General features: G+C 46.6%; 1 protein-coding gene across 4 annotated transcripts; it reads left to right on the forward strand.

The window, feature by feature from the left end:
- Positions 1–281: 281 nt before the first annotated feature.
- ANKDD1A (ankyrin repeat and death domain containing 1A) lies at positions 282–21,945 on the forward strand. Of its 4 annotated transcripts, none has more exons than XM_033166913.1 (15): positions 282–393; positions 4,284–4,387; positions 5,523–5,621; positions 6,623–6,721; positions 9,588–9,692; positions 9,906–10,004; positions 10,184–10,282; positions 11,625–11,723; positions 11,896–11,994; positions 15,059–15,157; positions 15,311–15,409; positions 16,509–16,604; positions 17,429–17,630; positions 18,718–18,849; positions 19,691–21,945. In XM_033166913.1, the coding sequence occupies exons 1-15, from the start codon at positions 360–362 to the stop codon at positions 19,750–19,752; spliced, it is 1,527 nt and encodes a 508-aa protein (XP_033022804.1). In that variant the 5' UTR covers positions 282–359; the 3' UTR covers positions 19,753–21,945. The 4 variants fall into 4 exon arrangements, with proteins under 4 accessions (XP_033022804.1, XP_033022807.1, XP_033022805.1 ...); XM_033166916.1 differs by having other exon boundaries at positions 376–393; positions 5,527–5,621; positions 6,582–6,721; XM_033166914.1 differs by having other exon boundaries at positions 376–393; positions 5,527–5,621.
- The last annotated feature ends 236 nt before the right edge of the window (positions 21,946–22,181 follow it).

The raw sequence follows: 22,181 nt of genomic DNA on the forward strand, positions 1-22,181 counted from the left end.
GATGCAGCTTCGCCCATGACAAGTCCAGGGGGAGCTGAGCTCCCTTTCTGTGCAATGGCTCAAAGGCTATTTTAAGCACATTTCCCACAAGCCCCGCTAGGAGGAGGAGGAGGAGGAGGAGGGAAAAAGCAGCAGCAGGAGCAGCAGCAACAGAAAGAGATGCCGCCGCGGATGGAGTAATTTGACACCATCTTATCCGCCGCAGCCTGCACAGCTGGGCCGCGGGGCGGAGAGAGCGCCCCATGCCCAGGACTTAGGGATGCCAGTTCAAATCCTGCCGCCTGCTGCTGCTGCGTTTAGCCAAAGCGGAAGCCGGGCTACAGCGGGGATGCGCTGGCCGTGAGGAGGTTGCAGGGGCCATGGAGGACGACTTGGCTTCGGAGGATGACACCCGTAAGTGAAAGGGGCGCGGGGGGGACGGGGACACGAAGCGGGGTGGGGAGGGGTCCGAGGCAAAAGTGGAAGAACCACCGAGGGCTCCTCTTGGACTTCCCACCGACTTCCATCCTCGCGCGTGGGGCGTCGCTCCGTATAATGTGGCCGGTGCTGGCAGAGCCACTGCGGTCGAAGGTTTAAGTTCCCGCTCCGAGGAGCGTGCAATCGGGGTTGCAATCGGAAGGGAGAGAGGCGAAGTGAAAGGGGTAGGGGTTGGGGTTGGGATGGGGGGGGGGTGACACTGGATAACTAGGGGTTCGAGGTGGGGGGCGAGGGAGGGAGGGAGGATTGTTCCGTCGGAAAAGGGAAGCGGGGAGCAGCAGGCTTCGGCGGGAAAGGAGAAGAGTTCTTCCCGGCCTCTGCTGAAAGCCTCGTCGGCGCGCTCCTCGTCCTCCTCTGGTGGATCTGACTCAGATGGGCAGGAATTCGCCCAGCAGCCCGGTCCTCGAGCCCGTTGAGCCGGGGCGCTTGCATTCCAGCTATTTGTGCTTTCTCTCTAAGAGAGTTGGGGCTTTTGTGGGGTTGTTCTTTGAGTGAAGATCAGATTTAGTCGCCTGCATTAGGGGGGCAGCCGATGCACGTAGTGGGCGCACACTTGCTGGTCCCCCTGGCGTACACGTGTAGCTGCACGCCATTTGAGTTTTGGAGGAGGAGATCTGGAGCACGGTGCAGTTGGAGTGGGGAGAGTTGAAACCTTACACCCCGATGCCACCCACCCTCTTCCGCCCCATGACTGTGTTATTGCTTAATACACAACAAGAGCTACTTGCCCAGCTGCCCAGAGAGGTGAATGGGAGCTTCCCTTCCAGTGTAAATAGCAAGCGTGCAGGGGGTTAATTTTCATCAGGACCACAGAGGGTTAAAAAAGCCCTCTCTGTCTGCATGCTGAGGTCCCAATCCTGATTACACACACATGGACTGCACACACAGAGAAAATAGCTATTTCAATAACAAGCTGGTGTTGGACTACATTTCCCATCATCCCTGAGCATTGACTTTGCTCTCAAGGAGTGATGTGAGCTGATGCCCAAGAACATCTGAATGTTACTACATTGGCTACTCTGGCGGCCTGTTCACAAAACAGTTGTTGGTGATTATTGCACAGATAGCCTGGCATTGGTTAGCTAATTAATTGGGTGTCTGCAGCCGCTTCCATTTAAAAGCACTTTGATACCACTTTAAACAGATATAGCTTCCCCCAAATAATTATGGGAGCTGTTGCTCCTTAAGGTGCCAAGAGATGTTAGGAAACCTACCGTATTTATATTTATATTTATTCCATGCAACTTATACAAAGTATAACATGGGTGTCAGACATCTTTTAAAATTTGGAATATACCGGTACTTTACTGGTTCCAAAAATTGGAATAAATATATATATATGTAAGAACTATAGTTTGGATCAAGATAATGGCCCATGTGGTCCAGCCTCCTGTTCTCACCGTGACTGATCAGGTGCCTCCATGTACAGCCCAAAAGCAGGACCTGAGTGGCAGCAGCGTCCCCATTTGTGATTCTCAGCAGTTAGTATTAAGAGGTGCATAGTTTCCGACACTAGAGATAGCATACATCCATTGAAAGACCTGTAGAGTTGGAAAGGACCCTGAGGGATCAAGAAGTCTAACCCCCCTGCGATGCAGCAATCTCAACACATAGCCCCCCCCCATCCAATCTGAAACCATACTGGGACCCTGCTTAGCTTTGCAAATGTGCTAGCAGTTTTATTGCTGCACCAGTATGTGTATGTATGTTTAGCTTTATTGTTATATGAATTTGTCTAGCCTCCTTCTAAAGCCATCTAAGTTTATGTACAAGATCCACCCTTGATACATGACGTCTGCAGCAGGTACAGTCTTTAAGAACAGGAGAGCCCTGTTGGCTCAGGTCAATGGCCCATTGAGTCATAGAACAGTATAGTTGGAAGAGACCCCAAGGGTCATCTGGTGCAACTCCTTTCAATGCAGGAATCTCAGCTAAAGCATCTGTGACAGATGGCCAGTCCCCTATTCTGTTCTCACAGTGGCCTTGCAGATGCACCAATAGGAAGCCCACAAGCAGAACCTGAGTGCAACAGCACTGCCCTCTCTGCCTGTGATTCCCAGCAACGGGAATACAGATGCATACCGTGCAAGTAAGAATATAGCCATTGTGACGCGTAGCCATGGATTGCCTTATTCCCCATGAATTTGTCCCCATTAACTTCTCAAACTTAATCTGTTCCGGAAGTCCGTTCCAAAACCAAAGCGTTCCAAAACCAATGTGTGCTTTCCCATAGAACCAAGGTGCGCTTTCCCATAGAAAGCAATGGAAAATGGATTAATCCATTCCAGACTTTTAAAAACAACCCCTAAAACAGCACTTTAACATGAATTTTACTATCTAACGAGACCATTGATCCATAAAATGAAAGCAGAAGCGGTTTAGTCATGCAGTCACTCAATCAATCAATCAATCTATCAGTAGCTGAACTGGGTTCCACACAGTCACAAAAACAAACAAAAATAAGAGCCACAAAAACACAAAATAAATAGCAAAAACAGACAGACCTCAGCGTAACACTCAAAACGGAAGTGTGGCAATCCAGTAGGAAGCGTAACACTAAAAACGGAGCACATTCGGCATCTGAAGAAAGTTTGCAAACCAGAACACTGACTTCCGGGTTTGCAGTGTTTGGGTTCCAAGTTGTTTGAGTACCAAGGCGTTTGAGAACCAGGGTATCACTGTATATAATATGAAGAGTGGATTATCCAAAAGGTGTCTCGCTCACTGTAATTCTTAATAAAGCACCAACCTATTTGTTTATTCTAAAAAATAATCGTTATATAGTTTTATAGATACGTCTTACCAAATTCCTTTCATTAATAACTGCTTTAAATCTGCTTCTTCCTGAAGCATGACTGTGAATTTAATTATAGTTCTCCCTCCACCACCCTCCCCCTCCCCCCATTTGCTTTTTACAGTTCCCTTCAGTTGACTTTATACTTGTCTCACGGCTGTTGAAAGCACAAGAAGGCAAAGGCATAAAGTTCCATTAACCTGTGTGCTGTGTAAATCTACCTCTGCCTTGTCAGTGTGTGTGTGTGTTATGAAAGCTGTGGTTTATACTACCTCTAGTTTATTATAACTTGTAAGCACTAGTCACCCTGTGTAAATAAATATCTCTGTTTCACCTTGCTGATGGGCATTTCCTTCTTAAGCCCTCAGGTCATACTTAGTTGTATTTTTATATATTCCTGTTCAAAGCTTGGATATTTCAATATTCAACGACTTTTAGTCTTAAAAAATAAATAAATGTTTTTTGAGGGGTGCCGCAGCATCTGTAGGTAGAGCTGAGAGGGACTCGCTGCCTCTGAACCAGTCAATGTTGATAATTCTGAGCTAGGTGGACCAATGATCTGGCTCAGCCTGAGGCTACCTTCCTATATTTCCTGCATTCTGGTGCTGTCTGCATTCTAATTTGACTTTTATTGTGCTCAACCATCATGTTAGGGTGAAAAACTTTCTGCCCTGTGTTGCTGTCTGCTGCCATGGAGGATTCCCGTTGCATCTTTGTGCGAGTCCCTGATCTGACTTTGCTCTATCCAAGGAGGCTTTGCTGGAGGCAGGCAATTCTGCTTCCGATGGCTTCCTAGCATGGGCCCATAACAGAACGATCCACCCTCTGAGACCGACTGAAGACTCCAAGCTAACTGTGGTGGACCATCTGTTCCATCTGTTCAGTGGGCACCTCCTTGCAGTCAACAATATGTACCCAGCTCCCTCTAGGATTTAATTTCTGTGTTTTTTCCATCTTACAACCAGCACTGTAACAATCATTAACACCACCGTGCCCTGCTTTTCTTCCCAAGTGCTTCTTTCGGAGAAAGAGTTTCACAATGCGGCAAAGCGGAACAACACAGCACGGATGGATGAGCTGATCAAGAGAGGGGTGGATGTCAAGGCCAAGAATAATGTAGGTGCTTACAGGGGGTGGGGGTGCAGATAATGTTGCAGGCTCTTCCCCAGAAATCTGAATCGAGGTGATGAACCTGTGCCCCTCTGGATGTTGCTGAACTACATCTCCCATCATCCCTTGCCCTTGGCCATGCTCACTGACGCTATCCGGGAACATCTTGATGGCACACAGGTTTGCCACATCTTATCTAGACCCTTCACGGTTGGAACACAGGGACGTTTTGGGTTGCAGGAGAACAAAACCAAACCAAGTAGATACAAGAAGTCTGTCGTGAGACTTTCCCCAATCTCCTTGAACAGCGAAGCTGAAATGGGGTCGGGAGGGAAAGGGACATCTTTTCTGTCGCCAAACTCTCCCTCCAGTGCTCTATAAGCACTAAGCTAGCCCCAAAGCCGAATCTGTCCCAGATATATTTTTATATTATTATACTGAGCATTTTTATCCCACTCTTCAGCCACAAAAGCTCCCAGAGCAGCTTACAAGACTTGCAGTGCGAAAGAGGTGGCACAAAAGGAAAAGGCATTAGGAGGGAGGAGGAAAAAAGCACACCCAGAAACTATGAGTGCTTCCGAGGCCAGATTTAGGTTTGATGAGGCCCTAAGCTACTGAAGGTAATGGGGCCCTTTATATGTCCAGCTGTCCTTTGTCAATAACAAATTGTCACTGTTTTTTGTGTTGAATATATGCTATATGGTAATTTATGGACCCAATAGGTCCATACACAACACAAAACACTGTTGCTGTATGTAGGTTTTATTTTATTCATTTTTTTATCTTATATTTTGGAAATGTTCATCTAGGCTGTTTTTCCTTTAATTTTTTTAGGGGCCCCCAAGAGAGTGGGGCCCTAAGCTATAGCTTGTTTAGCTTATACATAATTCCGGCACTGGGTGCTTCTAGGTTTATTGAGTGTTCATCCTGATTTCTTTGCAGAGAAGTTAGACGATGGAGCACATCCACACCACCTTGAGTTCCTTGGAGGGAAGATGGGATAGAATGTAAAATAAATGAATATTTAGTCGCAGAGGGAAGCGTGGCTGGGGGGCACTGATAGCAGTTTGCCCAGCACCCACCCACCCACCTGTTCTGCATCCTTTGCTTTCCCCTACTTAACCTTCCCCTTCCTTTCCAGATAGACAGGACCGCTCTCCACTGGGCTGCAGGAGCAGGTCACGAACAGGCCGTCCGTCTTCTTCTAGACCACGATGCCTCTGTGAATGACGAGGACAACGTAAGCTCGAGGAGATCTCAACTCTTGCATCTGTGTGAAATGCGGCTGGCCTCTTAAAACCCAGCTCCTTGGTTGCTTTGAATGAGAACCTCCTCCAAGAAGCTGCTTGGTTTATTTGTTTAAAATGTTTAGCCACCAATACAGGTGGTAAAATACAGGGAGGTGAAAAATGGATGTGTCATTAAAAAAAAATAAAGGTTCTTTTCAAAAGGCAGCAGTAAATGATGGAGGCTCAGGGAGAGCCTTCCTGAAACTGGCGCCCTCCAAATGTTTTGGGCAACAACTCTCAGCAGCACCAGTAGGGCAACTAGCTCCTCTGCATACGATGATGGTAGACATTCACTGCCATGGACTTAACCAGCATTTTCAGAAGTGCCACATACAAAGTATGATACAAGGCAGTGAGTCACAAATGCTAAAATGAAATGTGACATCACTTTGGCAGCAGTTTATTATAGGCATATGCTAAACCAGGATCTATTTTTAGAAAAATACAACCAGGTCCCTGGATCAATCCCCAGCATCTCCAGGTAGGACCAGGAAATAATCCTGGTCTGAAACCCTGGTGAGCTGCCACCAGTCAGTGTGTAGACAATACTGAGCTTTGTTGTTGTTCAGTCGTTCAGTCGTGTCCGACTCTTCGTGACCCCATGGACTCCTTCATGGATCACTGCCTTGTTGTGGCGAAGGGGCTTGAATAACTCAGGGAAGCTATGAGCTATGCCATGCAGGGCCACCCAAGATGGACAGGTCATAGCAGAGAGTTTAGACTAAATGTGATCCACCTGGAGAAGGAACTGGCAAGCCACTCCAGTATCCCTGCCAAGAAAACTCCATGGACAATACTGAGCTAGATGGACCAAAAGGTCTGTCTCGGTCTAAGGCAGCTTTCTACATTCCTAGAACACACAACCTTCTCCTAGGCAAATTGAGCAAGGACTAACTGCCATTTTATTCCAGAACCAAGATGACCTTTCTTCTGTCTCTCTCTGGCTACCCAGTTTGGGATGAACGCCCTCCTCTTGTCCGCCTGGTTTGGCCACCTCCGTGTCCTTCAGATCCTTGTCACTGCTGGTGCCAAAATCAACTGCCAAAACAAGGTATGGCGTCGTTCCTTGGCTCCCTGATATTAACAGCTTTGTATGACAGAGAGAGAGATTCCTTCAATACCTTTTGGCTGCATGTGTGGATTGATTGGCGAGTCTATAAATTTTAAAAAGTTTGAAATCTGAATAAGCAATTTAGGGTGCTTCCAGGCAGTCAGAGTGGTAGTCAACTCAGTCTTACTGAGGGTAGACCCACTGAAATTAATGGACCTACTCCAAGTAAAACTCAGTTGAATACTGCCCTCACTGATTTGCAGGTGGAATTCATTTGAACACCAGCAAATTCAGGTTGCACTGTGACTGGCAAATTTAAAGGAAGATCCAAATGGTACAGTTAAAGCACATGGCGTCTCTCAAAGAATCATGGGAACGGTAGTTTCACCCCGACAGAGCTATGGTTCCCAGCAACCTTAAGCAACATTTCCCATGATTCCTTGGGGGAAGTCACATGCTCTAAATGTGTGTTGAGTGTGCTTTAAATGTGTGGTGTAGATCTGCCCTTGGGTTGTACATTTACAGTGGACTGGGGCTCTTGCATAGCAAACACGCTTCCCAATAAAGCCTTGGACTGTCTACACTAATGGTCAAAATGCACTGGAAACTGGGGGATGAAAATTGCCTGGTGCATCATTTGTTCCACAAGTTTTTCTCTCCTTCCTGCCCCCACTGCCTGCCAGCCTAATGCAAATATTTGCAATGGCCAGTCTTAAACCTGGTGAACTTTATCGGACGCATGCAATTCCTTTGGCCTGGCCTGAAACCACTCAGAGATGCATGTCTCCCAAGGCATGCGGAAGTGGCTGCGAAAGTAGCCTCAGAGCAGCTGGGGGGCTCTTAGTCAGGAGCATCCAGTCGTCCTGTGTGGGCAGGTGGTGTTTGCTCAGCGGGGCAAGTTTGGAACTGTGTAAAGCATACATAGCCAGAAGGGCAAGCCTGTATATTTTTATAATAAATAACTTAGGAGGAGTAAAGCATTAAATGATGGCTGTAAAAGATAAGCATGGAGGATATTTTTGGCACTCAGCGAGGCTGTGGTGGCTGTAAAGTGCAGGGTAAAGTTCATGCAACTCCCAGGAGGAAGAGTTGAAGGCTTTGTCCTCGTCCGCCTCCATTCCTGGAATTCCCGTCTTCAATATGTTCGTCACACTTCCTCTCTTAAAAATATATTGCTCAGGGATGCTAGATCAGGAGTGGGGAACTCTTTGGAAGCCCAAGGGCTGCTTTTCTTTGTGGGCAAACTTTGGGGTGATGGACCCACCCAGTGGTGGCTGGGGCCAGAACAATAGAAGGCTACATTCCAGCCATGCAAAAGCTGAATGTTTCCATGCCCACATCTCTCCATCCAAGCCAGCAAGAAGCATTGTCACAGTTCCAAGGATGCCTTCCAGCCAAGGAAGGAGAGTGTGGGGAAAGGCCACTGAGTGGCAGGACCTGGGGAGAATGGCCAGGGTAAGAGATACCTGGAGGTCGTAGTCAGTCCCTTGAACTTAGGTTCTGCAACCCAGGGCAGATTTACACATGGGGGGGGGGGGAAGGGACCACTAATTAATAAGTCAGAAATTAGATCATTATAACAAAAGAAAAAAACTCCCTATGGAAATTTGCCTTTTTAAAATCCTGCTCTCTACCGCCATCTGGTGTTGCATGTTTATAGTGCATTTGAATCATGTTTCTTTACTAATGTAGCTGGGTCCCCAGTTCTAGAGCTTTTTAAATGGATCATCCTGCTTTTTGTCAATTACATCTAAATACCTTTGCACAAGTGGCTACAAGTTATGGTGGCACTGTTCTGCTTTTTGGATCAGATGCAGCATGCCTCTGGAATGGCAGTCACTGGGGGACAAAAGGGAGAGACCCTTCGTTCCTGTTTGGGGGCCTCCCAGAAGCATCTGCTTGTCTGCTGTGGGAAACTGGATCCTGGGCTGGTTTTAGACTAGCAGGCGGGGGAACTGAGGCCCAGGGGCCCAACACAATCCAACAGGATCGTGTCCACACACCCTTCCCCAGGTCACACACCCTCACCAACCTTCTGCACATTGTCTTTGATTTTTTTTGCCTGGCTGGAATGTGTCCTTATTCTCTGAGACTTGCTTGCCTGTACAGAAAATGGAGGGGGCTATGTGTAGAAGCTAGCCTATTGTACAAAGGTTGCCCTGCCCACCCCTGGCACGTGGACCCTGGAAGATTGGCCTGAAGGGAACGTGGCCCTCAGTTCCCCCAACCCTGCAGCTCTTCTTGTGTTTTATTGCCCAACTTCCGCAGAGGTGTCCTTATGGAACACACTGATAAAAACGCATTTAGAGAGTTAAGTAGATTGTGAACCTGCAGGAGGAGGAGACATTTTGACAACGGAGGGTGGGGTGATGTGGTCAAAGCCTGAGGCCCCCACTCCTCCAAATGTTCCTCCTTCCAAATCCCATTTTTATAAGATGCTATTCATTTTTCTCCCCTTTCCTGTCTCAGTTTTGCAGTTGAAGAAGAGGGGTAGATTGCATTGTTCAGGCGGCTGGATTTGATACAGTTGCCAATCTGTAACTTACTGTTTAACAAACACAAAATGTTTCACATTACCGCTCTTGAGGAATGATCTTACCTCAGTCTTTGTCAACCTGGTGCCCTCCAGCTGTTTTGAAGTGCAACTCCCATCAGCCCCAGTCAGCACAGCCTTGATACAAAATGGCCGCAACTGGCTGGGGATGATGAGAGCTGGGCTGTAATCCAAAACGGCAGGCGCTGATGGGTGTGAGAGTCCAAAATGGCCATGCTGGCTTGGACTGATGGGAGCTATAGTTCAAAACAGTTGGTGTGTTAGGCCCACATCTCAGGATCTGAATCCTATTCTTTTTTTTCCCCCTCCCAGAATGGTCGCAACTTGTTGCACTGCGCAGCCCAAAGAGGTCATATCAGGGTCATTGAGTTCATCATGGAAGACCTTGAGGATGTGCAGCTGGATAAGAAAGACAAGGTGGGAATTTTTCGGAACAGTCTAAGGCACTGGCTTTTTTTTGTAAATAGTTCTTGTTTTTCAAATATGCAAATAGTTATCAGGTGGTGACTGGCCCAAAGTCACTCTGTGAGCTTCATGGCCAAGTGTGGATTTGAACCCTGGTCTCCCAGGCCCTAGTCTGACACCATAAACACTATACCAAAATGACTCTCATCCTTTCTCCCCTTAAAGATGGACAGGACGGCATTTCATCTGGCTGCTGAGAATGGGCAACTGGAGGTGGTGGACTTCCTGATTCGCTTAGGTTGTGCATGCAGCATCAAAGACAAGGTATGGAAAGGAACAGGAATCAGCATCCTGTTGAGTCCAGTTGCTGTCGTCTGTGAGTCTTCCTCATCCTTTGGGGCTTTGCTTATTTCCCTCTCCATCTAGATAGGCCCTTAAATTATGGGTACTTTGAGAAGATATCACCCACACATATTTCTATTGGATGTCACCTTGATTTGCAGGAGAAGAACACAGCGCTTCATCTAGCAGCCAAGAATGGTCATGCAGAGGTGCTGCAGAAGCTTATAGATGTAGGAATGAACCTTGATGAGAAGAATACGGTGAGTAGAAGACCTCTGCTAGTTTACTACGTTTATCTCCTCCTTTTCCTTCAAGGCGCTCAAGGTGATGTACATAGTTGTCCCCCCCCCATTTCACCCTCACAACAACCCTGTGAGGTAGGTTAGGCTGGGAGATAGTGGCTGACCTAAGGCCACCCACTGGTCATTGTCCCTGAGTGGGCTATTGAACCAAGTGTGCTCAAAGTAGACCAACTGAAATACAACACACTTAAATTCCTGTGGTTTCAGTGGATCCAACTAACATGGGGTACCACCCATGGCCTTGCGGGTCCTAATCTGACACTCTAACCACCCTTTGGGGAACATAGTTCACTCAGTAGGAAGAATATACCATGAAGATGCCATACCCGTCAACTGTCCTGATTTAAGCAAGGCATCCCGGAATTACAGAAGCCACTCCAGCTTCTGATTGGATCACGAGGTGTCCGGTTTTGGCTTCTGAAAGAGTATGGCCCCAAAAGATGTGCATGGGGGGGCATGCTCTTGTGAGATTCACCTGGCTCCCGTGAAAGTTCAGCCCTGAAAGATGCACAGAGCAGCTTCCTCAGGCACTCCTCTCACCCATGAGCACCACAGCTCAGGTGTGCTGCTCTGTTAGGGAGCAGCCAGCTGCAGGAGCAGAACCGTCAGCAGAGGAGGAAAAATATGGTATGGGTAGGTGCCAAGGCTCTTCTCCTTCTGCCTCTGCTCCTGCCATGTGCACTGGGATGGTCAGTGGGGAGGGGAGTTGGGAGGTTGCTCGCTTGCTCGCTCTCGGCCCTGAAAAACTCACGTTTGGGGGAAGGCTGTGCTCTCTCGCAAGTCACATGACTCACGTGGGAGTGCGGCCCTGAAAGACAAATGTCAGGGTTTTCCTCTGCGGGATGTCGGAGGGTATAAGATGCATGAAGGTATTTGTGGAGGTGGGGAGGACAGCGGAGAAGGAGGAGGTTGAGTTCAGTCATTGAGTGGCACCAGTTTCTTGAGGAAATATATTGCCACCTCTTGGAAAAGCTCAAAAAGCTGAATGGCAAGGTCGCTAAGGAGAGGGAGGGTACAGGATACTCTTTTTGGCACCTGCTAAAAACATTTTTGTTTTTAGACATGCAGAATGTTGATGTGTTTCAATCTGGTTTTTAGCTTATTGTTGGTTTTACCGGTAATTATTTTTGAAAGTTTAAAATAGTTGTTTTTAACTATTTTTTAACTGATCATTTCATTGTTTAATTATTTTTGTAAACCACTTTGTGGTTTTGTTTTGCATTGTCAAATAGTATGTACATTTTATGAAATAATAAATAATTAGTATTGCTATAAAGGTTCTCCTCTTTTGCCTTCCCAGGAAGGGCTGAGCGCCCTGCACTTGGCTGCTGAAAATGGTCATCATGACTGCATGAAGCTGCTCCTGGAAGCCGGCTGTGATGTCAACATCCAAACTCAGGTCAGTGGCTCTCACTGGAAGGTGATGCCCATCTCAGCTCCCCTGAAGGAAGGATGCTGGGGATTATCGGGGGCAGTTGATAAACAATAAAATAATTGGGATTGAGTTAAGGCGAACTTGGGCCACATAGACAATCTCTTGTATTGTCTGAATGGTGTTTTCTCTCTCTCAGAAAAAGATGACCTGCCTTCATTATGCTGCACAAAATGGCTATGAGCTCATGACCAGGATCCTTATTGATGCAGGAATTCACACAGATACACTGAATTACGTAAGTAGCTCATTTGGTTGGGTACCACCTGCAGCATCTTTGTGACTCTGAGCAAAGAAAGGAGGAATGAGAGTCCATTGGGTCTGCTGAGTCCATCCTTGGACTCTCTTTGTAGGAGTGGTGCTGTAAGTTAAGAAGGCTAAGAAGCTCAGCAGCCAAGCCATTGTTCACCAACTGGCTCCCTCCAAATGTTGTTGTACTACAACTCCCAGCAACCTCTTCCCCCAGCTTGCTGCCCCCTCCCAGATGTTTTGGATCAGCCCCAGTCAACATGCTGGCTGGTGGCTGCTACACATTGTAGTCCAAAGCATTTGGAGTGCAACAGATTGGGGAAGGTTGATCTGGTTAATTAAGTATGTGATATTCCACCCCACAAGAACTTCTTGTCCTCTGCACCACCAGAGGGCTCTTAATACATAAGAACATAATAAGAACCTGGCAGTTGGATCCGGATGCCCCTCTAGTCCAGCTTCTTGTTCTCCCCGTAGTCAACAAGATACTTCTAGGAAACTCACAAGCAGAACAAGTGCTTTTCCCACTTACGACTTCCAGCTACTGGGTGTTGGTACTGACACTGGGAACAAGGCATCCTTCCTCCAACAGTGGAGGATGTAAAGTGCAGAAGGTCGGTGGTTCAAATCCCCGCGACGGGGTGAGCTCCCGTTGCTCGGTCCCTGCTCCTGCCCACCTAGCAGTTCAAAAGCACATCAAAGTGCAAGTAGATAAATAGGTACCGCTCCGGCGGAAAGGTAAACGGCGTTTCCGTGCGCTGCTCTGGTTCGCCAGAAGCGGCTTTGTCATGCTGGCCACATGACCCGGAAGCTGTACGCCAGCTCCCTCGGCCTGTAACACGAGATAAGCGCCGCAACCCGAGTCGGACACGACTGGACGTAATGGTCAGGGGTCCCTTTACCTAAGCTTGTCTCAGGTCTGGTCAAGTGCCTGGATGGGAGACCCAATATTCACATTTTTATGGCAGAAGAAATGGGGGGATATTAATGTGCTGTGCTAAATCACCTGGCTCTTATTGAATCGGGACGACTTGCACCTCCATGCTTGGCTTTACATGCAAAAGGTCCGAGGGTCAGTTCCTGATATTTCCAGTGAACTGTAGCTCAGTGGTAGAGCAGCTGCCTTGCATACGGATCCCTGGTTCAATCCCCAGTAACCCCAAGCAGCTCTGGAACTCTGCAGAGCTGCTTGCCCCTCAACGTTGACAATGCCGGGCTAGATGGAACAATTGTCTGACTTGGTATAAGGCAGCTTTGTTATGTTCCAAATAGGTAGGAAGGCTAAGAAAGGCATCCTCTTGAGAACTTTGGAATGCTGCTGCCAATAAGGAGTAAGTAAGAGGGACAAATACTATGTCTCAATAAAATGCAGCTTCATATAATGCTCCCTTCAGTAAGTGGCAGCAAAAACAAGATGTTAAAGAATGGCCATATATTGTTGCCCTCTCTGCCTTCAGGCTTTTAGCCCTAAAACCTGTTTCCAGTGTCAGAGCAGAATGGGTGCCTTTGCACACCTGCAGAGTTCTGTACCTGTTCCATTGAATAATAATAATAATAATAATAATAATATTTATTATTTGTACCCCGCCCATCTGGCTGGGTTTCCCCAGCCACTCTGGGCGGCTTCCAACAGAAATCAAATACAAAAATATCAAACATTAAAAACTTCCCTAAAAAGGGCTGCCTTCAGGTTTTTTCTGAATGTCAGGTAGTTGTTTATTTCCCTGACCTGTGATGGGAGGGCGTTCCACAGGGCGGGCGCCACTACCGAGAAGGCCCTCTGCCTGGTTCCCTGTAGTTTTGCTTCTCGCAGTGAGGGAACCGACAGAAGGCCCTCGGCGCTGGATCTCAGTGTCCGGGCTGAATGATGGGGGTGGAGACGCTCCTTCAGGTATACAGGACCGAGGCCGTTTAGGGCTTTAAAGGTCAGCACCAACACTTTGAATTGTGCTCGGAAACGTACTGGGAGCCAATGCAGATCTCTCAGGACCGGTGTTATGTGGTCCCGGCGGCCACTCCCAGTCACCAGTCTAGCTGCCGCATTTTGGATTAATTGCAGTTTCCGGGTCACCTTCAAAGGTAGCCCCACATAGAGCGCATTGCAGTAGTCCAAGCGGGAGATAACCAGAGCATGCACCACCTTGGTGAGACAGTCCGCGGGCAGGTAGGGTCTCAGCCTGCGTACCAGGTGGAGCTGGTAGACAGCTGCCCTGGATACAGAATTAACCTGCGCTTCCATGGACAGCTGTGAGTCCAAAATGACTCCCAGGCTGCGCACCTGGTCCTTCAGGGGCACAGTTACCCCATTCAGGACCAGGGAATCCTCCACACCTGCCCTCCTCCTGTCCCCCAAAAACAGTACTTCTGTCTTGTCAGGATTCAACCTCAATCTGTTAGCCGCCATCCATCCTCCAACCGCCTCCAGGCACTCACACAGGACCTTCACGGCCTTCACTGGTTCTGATTTGAAAGAGAGGTAGAGCTGGGTATCATCTGCATACTGATGAACACCCAGCCCAAACCCCCTGATGATCTCTCCCAGCGGCTTCATATAGATATTAAAAAGCATGGGGGAGAGGACAGAACCCTGAGGCACCCCACAAGTGAGAGCCCAGGGGTCTGAACACTCATCCCCCACCACCACTTTCTGAACACGGCCCAGGAGGAAGGAGCGGAACCACTGTATAACAGTGCCTCCAGCTCCCAACCCCTCTAGCCGGTCCAGAAGGATGTTATGGTCGATGGTGTCAAAGGCCGCTGAGAGATCCAGCAGAACTAGGAAACAGCTCTCACCTTTGTCCCTAGCCCGCCGGAGATCATCGACCAGCGCGACCAAGGCGGTTTCAGTCCCATGGTGAGGCCTGAATCCCGATTGGAAGGGATTCAGGCCTCACCATGGGACTGAATAATCCTGTCTTGTTAAGAGACAGGGAATAATCCTGTCTTGTTAAGAGACAGACCTTCTAGCTCAGAGGATGCACCTTAGAAGGCAGGCTTCCCCCCCCCCCCCACTTCAACTGTACACAAAACTATCAGTGTGCTTCATTTTACAGCAAAATGCATCAGCTATGCACATTGCGGTGCTACAGAATCACCCAGCCATCGTTAAACTCCTAATTGATGCTGAATGTGACCTGGATATCCCTGATAATGTAAGACTTCTATTTTTAAGAAATAAACTGTATTGCTTCATGCTATTGATACACGATCTACATGTCCAAAATGTTAAGAGAGACCACCAGTGCTCCACCATAGAGTAACAGGCCCTCATTAATACTAGCTCCTTATTTTCTCTTTTGACTCAGAGGCAGCAGAGCCCACTGCATATAGCTGCAGAGCATGGGAGACAGGACATTGCTGAGATGATTCTTATCGCTGGGGTGAACTTAAAACTAACAGACAAGGTAAATAATTCCATCGCAGACAAGTAGCACCTTCTCAGTCATGGTTGGAATAGAATGCAGGCAATCAGCATACAGATATTTGAACGGAAACATTAATATTATTTTGAACTTCAGAAGAAATTGAAGGCAGATGGCACTCAAAAGAAGTTTTAATAAAGAAAAGAAACCATGTGATTCCTAGGTATTGGAATTCAGTGGGATGCCATCCTGATTTGTAGGCATTGATAGCATCCACCCCACCCCTTTTTAAAGCCATCCATGTTGGCAGCAACCATTATGTCTTTGTGGTGGGGAATTCTGTAGTTTAGCCAAGTGCTGTGTTATTTGGTTGGTTGGTATGTTTTCATTTGTTGTCTCTCCTGAATCTCCCACCGTGGTTTTTGCCAGTCTTGCAGAGGAGCAGCAAAGCGGAGCAACATTTTTTTTTTGCAATGTTGCAAAGGTAGAAATGGCATGACCCGGCAATGGACCAAGCACATTAGGCAGCTGCATGGGTGAATGAGCCCCAAATGACAGAACCTTTCTCTCTCTCTCTCTCTCCTCCTTTCAATTGGAATCCTTTTTTCACTTGCTGCAGGGAGCTTATGAAATTTGCCTGGTCCCCTGTTCAAAATTTGGACCAAAACACATTTCCCTCCCTGAAGCAATTCCTTGCAAGTGGCTCTCCAAAAGCTTTAAAATAAAATATTAAATTTATGGAGAAATATTACAAGGTCATATTATGCAGTGAAAAATGAGCCTTATATAATATGCAGAAGTCAAACCACTCAGCGCTTTCTTCCTTACAATCAAGTGGTATATAATTTTATGAACGAAATAAATATTGTTTGTTCGTTTAAGAAAACGATAAATGCATTAATGTTGTGAGATTATTGCTGTGAGATTTGGCAATCCTACCCAGACACATAGTGGCTGATGTGTTTTCAACTTGTCTTATTTTACATGTTTTAATTACTTGTTTTTAAGCTTTTTATCAATAATCTTAATTAATATTCATTGTAAAGCACTTAGTGGTTTTATTACCATCAAGCAGTGCATAAGTTTTGCTAAATAATAATAAAATGATCTTTCCTTCGCCTGCTCTTACCTTTTATTTCAGCAAGGTAAAACATCCCTAGATATTGCTGCCCGTGGCAACCACATCAACTTGGCTGACATGATCATCAAAGCAGATAGGTTTTACAAATGGGAAAAGGTAGGTGGGCATTATGGAATATCCAAACATTCATGTATACAGTGGTACCTCGGAAGTCGAACGAAATTCATTCCTCAAGTCCGTTCGACTTCCAAAACGTTCGGAAACCAAAGCGCGGCTCCTGATTGGCTGCAGGAAGCTCCTGCAGCCAATCAGAAGCCACAGAAGCCCCCTCAGATATTCAGCTTCCAAAGAATGTTCGCAAACCCGAACACTCACTTCCGAGTTTGCAGTGTTCGGGAGCCAAAACATCCAAGTACCAAGGCATATGACTGTGTGCGTCATATCTAGATATATATATCTGTATATGGGCTTGTGGGTATGGAATGTTCACAGATACAGCTGCTGAAGGGAAAGGTGTCAGCAACAGAATGTTGATAAGCAGTGCAGGTGCTGTGAATGAAATAAGAGGTCAGTTTGGCTGGAGTAGAGATGACAAAGAAGTGTGTGTTCTTGGCAAGGGTGAAGCATGTAATGAGATGGCCATGTGTCCTTGCTTTACAAAGGATGGTCCTTTTTTTGAAGATCTGTCAGAGGCAGCCTTCTGTTCAAAGGTGTCCTCCATTTGAATGGCTGTCCGGTCCAAATGTGGTTTTGAAGATAAAGAACCCTAAAGGAGAACAGAAAAGGGGGCCTTGAAGTTGCCCAACAATGGTTAGAAACACCAGGACAGTAAATTCAGCAGGCAGGCATCTCCATCACTCTGCACCCCACTTAGACCCATTATAGGCAGCTTGGACAAAACATTTCTCAGTAGTAGGGGAAATTAAATTGGGGGGGGGATGCAAGTTAGCAGTGAATCAGCTCGTTCCACTTTTTTGTAGGATAATCTGAACAGCGATTCTGACTCCTGGGTAGCCAAGCACTTAACCTTCAAGCAGGACCACCGGATGGAGACGCAGCACATCCGCTCCGTCATGTGGAGGCTTGCGACAAAATACCTCAAACCCAACGAGTGGAAGAAGCTGGCACATTACTGGAAATTCACCGAGGCTCATATCAGAGCCATTGAGCACCAGTGGGCAGGTAGGTCGGTTGCTCAGCCTAAGCACCTTCCCGTGCACGTTTAGGAAGAGTGTTTCCCAGCTCCTACCTACCTGGAGATTAAACCAGGAACCTTCTGTGTGCAAAGCAGTTAACAGCCCATCCCCGATCACTCACACAGGAGGCATGTCTTCTGAGAGGCTCCCTGCTGCCTCTCTGCATGAGTCACTGCTGTGGACTTGCCAGCTGCCGATGGAGAGCTGCAGCTTAGGCAGAAAGCACAGAAAGTGGTGCTTTGAGGTCGGCTTAATCCCAGTTCCTGAGTGTGTAAACAGTAAAACTTTGCCTCTCACTGATCAAAATGTTTGGGGAACACTTTTAAAGACAGAATCAATAGGCTGATATTAGAAGCACATTTGTGAAGTAAGAAGGAGGTGCTTGGAGATTTGTGAAAGGAACCCTCCTGGCTTCTCAACCAACTGTTCTCCAGGATCAGCCTTTGCCAACCTTGGCCACATTTACACAATATATAAATAAAGCACTATGGTAACTTAAACGGTCATGGCTACCCCCAAATAATCCTGGGAGCTGCCATTTGTTAAGAGTGCTGAGCGTTGTTAGGAGACCCTTAGTCCCCTCAACAAACTACAGTTCCCAGAGTTCCCTGAGGCGATTGTTAAACCACTCTGGGAATTGTACCTCTGTGATAGGAATCGGGGTCTCCTCACAACTCTCAGCACCCTTTGACACACTACACTTCCCAGGATCTTTGGGGGAAGCCATGACTAAACAGTGCTATCATACTGCTTTAAATGTGTGGTGTACATGTGGCCCTGGGGTCCTCCAGCTGTTTTGGGTGATCATCACTCATCAGCCTCAGCCTGATAGCAGTGTATTCCAAAACAGCTGGAGGACACGAAGATGGGGACGGCTGTGGTAGATAATATTCTCCCAAGGTGGTGTGCCATGTCCCAAATTATAGGCATTTTTTTCCTAGAACAAAGAATCTGCTTGTGACTGTTCTAAGTCAAGTCTACAGCTAACCACTCTTATGCCATAAGACACTGTGAAACATTTAAGGGTCTTTGTGTGTATGTGTGCAAGTTTGCTATCCCGTTCTTCTTTCTAGGCAGCAAAAGCTACAGAGAACACGGTCATAGGATGTTGCTCATTTGGCTCCATAGCGTGATTATGGCAGGGGAAAACCCAGTCAAAGGACTGTATGAAGGCCTGGTGGGCATCGGAAGAAGAGACTTGGCAGGTAAGGGTCACCTGGCTTTGCATGAGATTAGCTGGGCTATCCAGCCCATCTTTACCAGTGTCAGCTGAATTTTATCCTATAAAAGGTAGGTATGCTTAAGCCTCATTCCTTATCATAAAGGAATTGTGTTGCACTAGGATGTGCGTGATCCGGGTTCAAATCCCTACTGGGCGACCTTGGGCCATTCACGGCCTCTTAGCATAACTGACCTCATAGGGTTGTTGTGAGAATAAAATGGGGGAGAGGGAACCATGCATGCCACCTTGAGTTCCTTGGAGGAAAAGTATTGTTATGTATGCAAATAAATAAACAAATAAATAAATAAAGGCTATCACTCAAAAGCTCTCAGAAAGAATTCAGACTAGTGGCAGATTAAGATGATGGACTTTGCACAACTGGTGAATCTGACAGGAAAAATCCGAAATCAGCATGATCAACTATTCCAAAAGGGCTGGAGTAAATTTATACGATATCTGAAAGATTATTGTAAGCAATTAACATCACTAGCAGGGTTGTTTGAAGACTTGTAATGAGACATTTTCTACCTTTCTATATTTATTTAAATTTTGAGCTATTTTGTAATGAGTGTAATTAGAATTGGAAAACTTACAAAACGCAATGATACAAAGGTTAATTTTGAAAGCCATGAGGTTGGAGGGAAGGAAGTTAAGTGGATAATGATGTGAATGTATATTATTAAATAGAAAATAATAAACACACACACACACACACACACACACAGAGAGAGAGAGAGAGAGAGAGAGAGAGAGAGAGATAGTTTAGCATAGATGGCTATCAAGATATTTGAAGCACGTAAGAACTGCATTTTGTTTTCAAACAGAAAGCATCAGGAAACAGGCAAATGCAGACTCCACCTCACCGAGGAAGTGCACCGCGATGTGATACCAGTAAGAGCACAGAAAACCCCGTTTTTGCTGCTTCAGAAGTTTCATGCTGGAGCCACAGCAAACAAAATGGACAATTTTGAACTGTCGGTTGGAAGGTATCCATAAACTCTCTTTCCAAGGGCTTCTTGCCATAACAAATGGCAACCGTATCCACTCAAGATCAGGTAACAATGCAAGTTGGTACATCAACAGGCTCTGCTCACAGCAATGCATTCTTTATAGTAAAGAGAAGGCACGATTCTCAAAACATGGGAGACCAGGAAGTGAAGTATACACTGTATTTTCCAGATCTAAAACTAAGGTTACAATCTCAAGTCCCAGGAGGTTTTGCCGCTTCAGGCAAAACTCCCCACTGCCGCTGCGCCTGCTCTGCCACCAAGGACATGCCACACCCAATCCCTCTCCGTAGCTGTACCCTGCCTGTGACAGAGGAGGTGGGTTTGTGGCAACCGTGGAGGCAGGGACACCTCCATGTAGGAGGCAGCAATGGTGAACAGCACACTATTCGAGCTCAGATAGGCCATCAGAGGCAACTGTCTTCATGGCTGGGCCAGCCCTGCTTGAGTAACCCTCATTAAATCAATATAAATTACCGATCAGCAAATGCTGTTAAGAGTGTAATGGGACATGCATAACAATGTTTCTCAGCTGGAAAATCTCACTGTGAAATAAGAAATCTCTGCAATTCTCCCAGTTTTTCTAATTGCGCCTCCATTGTGGTAGGGGCAGCTATGATTGCAGGGAAAAACTGATTTAAGTTTCACTAGAGAAAGACGGCATCTCATGTTTCACCAGTGGAGACTGCACGGAGAGACACACCTAGAATCCTGCTCTCGTGCCAGTCAGGTGCTAGCGAGCCACGTTTATTTCTCAGTGTAAGCTGTTTACATTTCTCCCATGCAGGCATAATTTTTTTTAAAGCAGGAATTTTATGAAGAAGCCCCACCCACCCACCCTCGGACCTCACTGTGCAAGAAAGCCAAGCGCAACATTGGGCCAGAGTTAAGTGTTTGTTAGTTCCACAGACTCAAAGAGACAGAATTAGATGCATGCTTACTTTGGGTTGGACTGTGGCCTAGGTTAGCAGAAAATCTTTTTCCAGTCTGAGGACTATATTCCCTCCTGGACAACCTCAAGGGACCCTTTTGCCAGGGGCAGGCAGGGCCAGAAGTGAAAACCAGCTGGAGGCCCAAGTGTGACACTAGGGTTGCCCTATTTCAAAAAGAGAAAATCCAGAAACAAAAGCTGTAAAGCATTTTTTTGCGGCAAAGTTATTGAGCTATCCAGGGTTTCAACGGGGTCTCTCCTCTTCTCCACCCTGGAGATTGAACCCCAGACCTTCTGCAGGCAAGACAGGTGCTCTAGCAAAGGTCCTTCTGCTGAAGAAAACACATCTTTTCCTTTAACTCTTACGGAGTATTTGTGTGTCTGAAAGCATGGTGCAGATAGATGCCCCAACTGCATGCTTCTCAAGCACAAGAATGCACTTTGAGTATTACAGCAGAAGACAAATCAGCCATTTATTTTATGTTCTGCGTGAAGCAGATTTCATATGAACTTGGATGGAGCATGAGACTTCAGTGCCTAATGAGCAGTGGGCAGCTACCTCATGCTTTTTGCACCATGTTTCCCTCCCACCCCCCAAAGGAGTAGCTTGACTTAGCCCATGTGAAATATACTAGGGTCAACTTGATTTAGAACTGCATACTAAGAACCAAAGCCAATACTTTGGTAATCCATGCTTAACTTCTTGTTTTCATACACCTTAGAGCAGAAGTGGAACTTTGTAGGCCCACCCAGAAGTTGATGGACTCCAACTCCCATCGTCCTTGACCCACTGGGCTGTGCTGGCTGATGTGAGTTGAAGTCCAACAAAATCAGGAAGGCCACAGGTTCCCTAACTTTTGCCTTTGAGCTATGCATACGGAAAGAAAGCTGGATAGCCAAACTCTCCTCCTCAGCATATCAACAGCTACAAGTTCACTGAAAGGAGGAGTTATCAGCTTCAAATCAAGTGATTCTATGCAGGCAGGGCCAACCAAGGCCTGGGGTTCATTCCAGTCAACACAGATAGGATGGTTGTATTTACCAACAGTATACTTTTCTTAAACTTGTCATGAAGTTTTGTATTTTTAAAAAAGTGCAAGCATAACATCTGGTTTTCAAATAAACTTATTTTTCCCCTTAACCATTTCCCCCCTCTTTTTTTAATTAAACAGAATCATCGTATCTCATCAGATCCTGGGGTAACCACTAAATTGAGATGTTTGGGCTATCTGAAGTGTATTTATGGTACAGATCAGACTTTGTGAAGCTGGTGCCCTCCATGTGACTCCCATCAGCCCCAGCACATAATGGCTAAGACTGATGGGAGTTGTAGTTGAAAACACCCACAGAACACTCAGTTAAATGAAGCCTAATAGT

This window comes from Lacerta agilis, chromosome 13 (genome assembly GCF_009819535.1).
Source record: "Lacerta agilis isolate rLacAgi1 chromosome 13, rLacAgi1.pri, whole genome shotgun sequence".
Taxonomy (NCBI): domain Eukaryota; kingdom Metazoa; phylum Chordata; class Lepidosauria; order Squamata; family Lacertidae; genus Lacerta; species Lacerta agilis.

Excerpts from the sequence above, each read along its gene's own strand:
- ANKDD1A (XM_033166913.1), top strand. The coding sequence starts at position 360 with ATGGAGGACGACTTGGCTTCGGAGGATGACACCC. Across the intron at positions 6,722-9,587 it reads AAATCAACTGCCAAAACAAG|AATGGTCGCAACTTGTTGCA; the intron begins GTATGGCGTCGT and ends TCCCCCTCCCAG. Across the intron at positions 11,995-15,058 it reads ACACAGATACACTGAATTAC|CAAAATGCATCAGCTATGCA; the intron begins GTAAGTAGCTCA and ends TTCATTTTACAG.